General features: G+C 44.8%; 1 protein-coding gene across 1 annotated transcript; it reads right to left on the bottom strand.

Moving 5' to 3' along the window:
- Positions 1-379: 379 nt before the first annotated feature.
- LOC101437645 (myelin-associated neurite-outgrowth inhibitor-like) lies at positions 380-1,271 on the bottom strand. The gene has a single exon (XM_058285293.2). It carries the CDS (start codon positions 1,261-1,263, stop codon positions 472-474), a length of 792 nt encoding a protein of 263 aa, XP_058141276.1. The 5' UTR covers positions 1,264-1,271; the 3' UTR covers positions 380-471.
- Between the last annotated feature and the right edge of the window lie 4,715 nt (positions 1,272-5,986).

Raw genomic sequence — 5,986 nt, 5'->3', positions numbered from 1 at the left:
CTAGTAAGAACTTCCATGGTACACTGGGCCCCAGCCTAACTGGAAAGAAAGGGATGGTGTGCCTGTGGCCTGGTGCATTAGAGCAGCTGCAGCCCCCACCCTCCCAGCCCTCCTGGGACCGACTCCCCGTGCAGTCATCGCAAGAAACAGACTGCCCACACCAAAGTCCCCGGTCCTAACTGGCAACTCACATCAACCCCAAGAGGCTGCAGAATCATCTAGGACATTTCAGATGCTCTATGAAAAAATTCACTTTACACTTATAACTTTAAGACTTTGCATACATTACAACAGTGCATTAGTGATACAAGTTGTAAAATACTTTTCCATTCCTTTGGATTTTGCATAAGATGGTTTTGCATCAGTCACTGCAGGTAGATTGAGCAAGCTTTGTTTTTGTGGTTTTTTTTTAACATGCATTCAACTAGATATGATTCAGAATAGATTAATACTCCCTTTTTATCATTATAGTTAGCTAAAAAATTTGCAGGCAGTCCACACAAAACAGGATTTGCTGTCAGATCCACCCACAGTTAGGTGAAGACTACCGGCGCGGGGGCCTGCTGAGCCAGAAGGCCAGTGTCTAGCCAAGTGTGGAGAGCAGTGAGAGTCCTGGTTGGAGGCAGAAGGACTGAGCACCAGCCGGGAAACCTCCGTGACGTGACTGCACAGCTCCATCCTCAGACCTTTGGAGGGCAACCACCACTGAGGGGGCACGTCGCTGTACGTGGGCGTTCCTGGGGCCCGGTACGTGGGCACAGTGACCGGGTGGGGGGCGACAGGAGTTGGGGAGCGAGCAGTCAGCAGCGTGCCCGCTGACATCGCCCACGGTGACCCCGTTGCCCCCGGGCGGGGGATGGGCGCAGGGTACGCGGTGGCCGGCACGCCGCTGGGCTGCCCCGCCGTGGTGCGGGGGATGACGTGCGGGGGCGCTGCGCACAGGGGCTGCGTGCAGTGCGTGCCTCGCTGTGCGCGCGGGCTCTGCTGGGGGTAGGCGCTTCGCACGGGGTGCACGGCGGTCTGGTAGGGGGTGGGGGAGGAAGTGTACGGTGGCACCGCCCCGCTGGTGGGGGAACAGGACACTTCGTAAGGTGAGCCAGGAGTGTAGCCTGTTTGGAAGGTAGGATTTGCTCCTGGGTACCTGTTAGGGGAATATGCAGGAGCTGCTGCTGCGTGGCCCACGGGGAAGCCAGCTGGATAACCAATTCCTTTGGCATTTGCATAGGGAACCCCAGATGATCCAGGGCTATAAACAGGATTCATGATTTCAAGAACGGAGCGGCCTGGACCTCGGCCACCGGCGTGCGCGGGCCGGGGGCGCTGCCGGGGCTGGGCGAGGGCGCGCTGCGCGGACGCCGCTCGACGCGGGGCTGGGTGCTCGGCAGTCCGCGCCCCCGCCGCGCCCCGCCGCCCGCCGGCCTCTCCGCGCCTCCGCCGCGCTCCCGCCGACCCGCGCAGCCACGCAGCCCGCGACCTCACCTGCGCCCCAGTGCGCCGCCGCGGCGCCGGGCACGTGTGTTTGCTTTTTAAACCATTAATTATTCCGCCCCTTTGCTAATGGCAGGGGAGGAGTCCCAGCTGTTTGCTGTGTTGATTGATCACCCCACCCATCAGTCCCGCAGGAGGGCCCAGTGATAAAGTCCTTGGGGACTATCCAGGGTTTCTCCCAGCTGCCGGGGGAAGTCTCATTCCAAATGGCAGAGGCTCGTGAGGGTCTATGTCCATGTGGACTCCTTGCCAGGTTCCAGATCCACCTATTGATTCCCTACTTTACCCGCCTGCTTCGCTTCTGCCTCCCTCCCTTCTTCCCAGAAGCTGCTTCCAAGAGTAACCAGAACACACAGTTAAAGATCTCGCTGCAGCATCTCCTCTTGCTTCTGATGCCTGGCCAACCTGAAGCGTAGGTGGACGTATTCCTCTTTAAGGAGATCTGTCCCTGTCACCACGTTGTTCCTGCGTCTCGCGTTGTGCTCAGCTGCACGTGCTCTGTTGGGCGGTCGTTTTTGCTGGTATTTTGTTGAAGATTTTTACGCCTATATCCACAAGGGATATTAGTCTGTAATTTGTCTCTTGGTTTTGACTTTGGTTTTCCAATTATTACTATGACGTGGCTTTCCTTTTATCTATCCTGCTTGCACCTCTTGATCTGTGGCTAAAAATATTTATTCATTTTGGATAATTCTCAGTTATTTCCTCTTCAAATATTGATTTTTCTGAAATCTCTATAGTCTCCTTCTTATTATCTAACTACAAATGTTTGCCCTTTCACTGTTTTTCATGTCTCTTCTCTGCTTATATATATTTATTTTTTAATCAAACTGTGGCTCCTGAAATACCACATATTTAACCTTTTGAGGGAAACTCAGGCCCGTTTGTGGGATGTTGCCAAACTGCTAGCATGAGGTAATTCACAATCTCATCATTCGATAGTGCTACATTCTTTGATAGCGTTACATTCTTTTTGTTGCTATATCATCTGTATAAAAGTGAATTTAGTGGTTGCTGTAATAAAAAGAAAGATGCATCTTTTAAAAAGGAAAAATGCTTGATAATCAGTGTGGATCAGAAATTAAGGATGGTGGTGCCTCTAGCTGTCTAATGTTTGAGAAGCTGTGTACTGCTCAACAGGTACACACATTCCATTACTAAATTATCATGGCTATGTAAGAAAGAAATAAAAATAATTTTCCCATTATTTGAAAAAAAAATTTTCAGATTTATTTTATTTATTTATTCCCCTCCCCCTCGTCGTTTATGCTTGCTGTCTGCTTTCTGTGTCTGATTGTCTTCTTCTAAGGAGGTACGGGAACCAAACCCAGGTCCTCCCATGAGGGAGAGAGGTGCCCAGTTGCTTGAGCCACCTCCACTCCCTTCTTGTTGTGGCATCTCATTGTGTCATCTTGTTGCATCAGCTTGCCACACCAGCCCATCGCATCAGCTTGCTGTCTTGCTCATCTGCCTTAGGAGGCACTGGGAACTGAACCTGGGACCTACCATGTGGTAGGCGGGTGCCCAACTGCTTGAGCCACATCTGCTACCCTGAAAATTTTTTAATGACTACTAAATTGTTAGATTATAAATACTTAGTAGGTTGTTTGGACCTAATGTTTTCATAAACTGAACTGTCAGGTCTTTCTTTTGGCCTAAGAACACTGTGAAAAATATACTGAGCCACTGTAGTATACCATGAACTGAAAGCTTGTAAACCCCTTCTTTGGTTTCTTCACTCATTCATTGAGATGCATTCTTTTGGAATAGTATTCATTCTATTATTTGTGTCTTCAGCTGTGCTAAACTGTACGTAGTTCAACACATCTCACTGAGTTCTTAATTTCAATTGTGGTATTTTTCAGTTTTACATGTTTCCATTTGGTTTTTAATAGTTTTCTATCCTCAATCTTGTCTTTTATCCCATTAAGCAAATTAAATAAGTTATTTTAAATCCATATCTTATCATTCCATTTTTCTAGACTGTAAACACACTTCTTTCCCATTGGCCTAGAAAATATTTATCTACACTGGGGAACCAAGAAGCATTGTCCTTTTCCTTATGTGCACTTCCAAAATATTTTCTATACCAGAGTCATTCATATATTCTATGTGGCCTAAAACATGCAACTCAAAACACAGGAAACAGATTAATGGGAGGGAAGGCAAATCAAAGAGAAAAAGAAAGGCGGCCTTGGTTAATATTTCAAAAATGCTCTCTTGCTTCCTTTCCTGTCTGCATGAATAGATCCTTTGTTTTAACCAGGTTTAACCTCATGCATACCCTCTGCTCAGTGTATGGGTCTTTCTTGCTATGCTCTAAATTACAAGTGTCTCTTCCTCTGTGCATGTGTCCAAGAGCACTACTTTTATGGCACAGCCTCTCTTATTTAACAAGAGTTGGACCTACTGGATTTTTCCCTTCCCTCTCAAAGATTATTTTTAATTGAATTACTAGTCTAAAATAGGGTACTTAATATGCTGTGGCATAAACTGGCTACCTGTTCACTAAAATGGTTTCCTTTAAACAACATTTCACAGGATTTTTGCAAATAAGTGTGATCATATGAGCAAGATATAGCCAATTGGATGGTCAGCAAAAGTAATGTGTGTCTCTTTTAGTTATGGCCATAAAACCATTCCCATACAACATCTTGGGTTTTCTTTCCTCCTTTCCTGGCTGAATCAGAAGGATGCAATGACCTGGTGTCTTAGTTTTCCTGGGCTGCTCGAGAAAATACCATGCAATGATTTGGTTTAAACAAGGAGAATTTATTTGCTCTTGAGTTTGAGGCTAAGAGAAAACCCAATTCAAGGCACCATCAAGGTGATGCTTTCTCCCAGAAGACGGTGGTGATCTGGGGCTGGCTGCATCAATCCTTGGCCCTTAGCTTATCACCTTGCAGGGTACATTGCGGTGTCCGCTGGTCTCTCCCTTCCCTTCTGGGTTCTGTTGATGTTAAGCTTCTTGCTTCCTGTGGCTTTCTCCCACTCTGTCTGAATTTTATTCTTTCTAGAGGACTCCAGTAATCGGATTAAAACCCATCCTGATTGGGTTAGGCCACACCTTAATTTAAGTAATCTCATCAAAAGGTTCTACTTGCAATGAATGCACACTCACAGCAATGGCTTATCTTTAAGAACATGTTTTTCAGGACTACATACAGCTACCAACCACCAAAGGGTTGTTATAAATTGAAATACTATGAACACTCTTGTCCATGTCTTTTGGTGAACACATGGAAATGTTTCTATCATATATAAATTGAATGTGTAACAGCTAGGTCATGGGGTATGTATATATTCAGTTTTTTAGTAGATGCTGCCAGGCAGTTTCCCAAAGTGGGTGTAGCAGTTGACACTTTCACCAGAATCGTATAAGGGATTTTGTTACTCCAAAGGCTCACCAACACATGGTGACATCAGCTTATTAATGTTAGTCTTCTGGTGAGTTTTAATGTGCATATCCCAGAGAATAATATCATATTGTGATTATTTTTAATAATAAACTTTATTTTTAGAGAAGTTTTAAATTTACAGAAAAATTATACTGGAAGTGTACGGAGTTCTCATATACACCCCCACCCCCCACATGCATAGCTTCCACTATTATTGACATCTTACATTAGTATAGTATATTTGTTACAGTTGATGAGCCAATACTGAAGCATTGCCACTAACCAGTCTATAGTTTACATATGGGCTACACTTTTTGCTGTACAGTTTTAAAGGCTTTGACAAATGTATAACGTCATTGGAGTAGCATGCAAAACAGTTTCACAGCCTTAAAAAGGCCCCGTGTTCCACCTATTCACTCTTCTCCCTCCCTTTTGAATGCCTGGCAACCACTATCGTTATATCAATGTTGCAAGTTATTCTGTTAATACAAAATAGTAACTACAATAATAGTAAATCTACTTTGGTTCATGGTTTTATTCCCCCTTCATGTTTGTTCATTCCTCAATCTTGGGATGGGATGATGTCCATGCTGTTTCAGGCTGAGAGAGGACTTAGATATTGTAGGGATGATAGAAGAAATTGTTTGGCTTGTAGTTGTAGATAATTCTTTGTTTTGAGGATGGGACTTGTCCATCATCATTTTATTAGTTATCCAGAGCAAGCCCGAAGAACTATAGTGTAGGAGTTGGCCACAACTCTGCTGGGTTTCAGGGCTCAGCTGGTATATGAACCATCTGAAGACTTTAAGACTCTGAGAACTATGCTTAACAGGTAAATTGAAAATTATAGGTTCAGATAAAAGGAGAAGAAGAATCATGAGTAGGGGAATTATTAATGAGTATAACTATGTTATATTGGGGAAATAAATTATCATGTATTCTCAAATAGAACCTTCTGAGGGGCTGTTGATTTCATGAAGCTTTGTGCCTTGCTTAGAGCCCTCAGGAACACTTTTGTTTGAGGCTTTGTTTACTGTGGCAGTTAGTGAAATCTACCAGATACCTGCATAAATGTATCCTCTGAAATGACCTCCCACCTC

Source organism: Dasypus novemcinctus, chromosome 2 (genome assembly GCF_030445035.2).
Source record: "Dasypus novemcinctus isolate mDasNov1 chromosome 2, mDasNov1.1.hap2, whole genome shotgun sequence".
Taxonomy (NCBI): domain Eukaryota; kingdom Metazoa; phylum Chordata; class Mammalia; order Cingulata; family Dasypodidae; genus Dasypus; species Dasypus novemcinctus.
This window is presented reverse-complemented; position numbering and strand designations above follow the sequence as displayed.

Excerpts from the sequence above, each read along its gene's own strand:
- LOC101437645 (XM_058285293.2), bottom strand. The coding sequence starts at position 1,263 with ATGAATCCTGTTTATAGCCCTGGATCATCTGGGGTTCCCTATGCAAAT.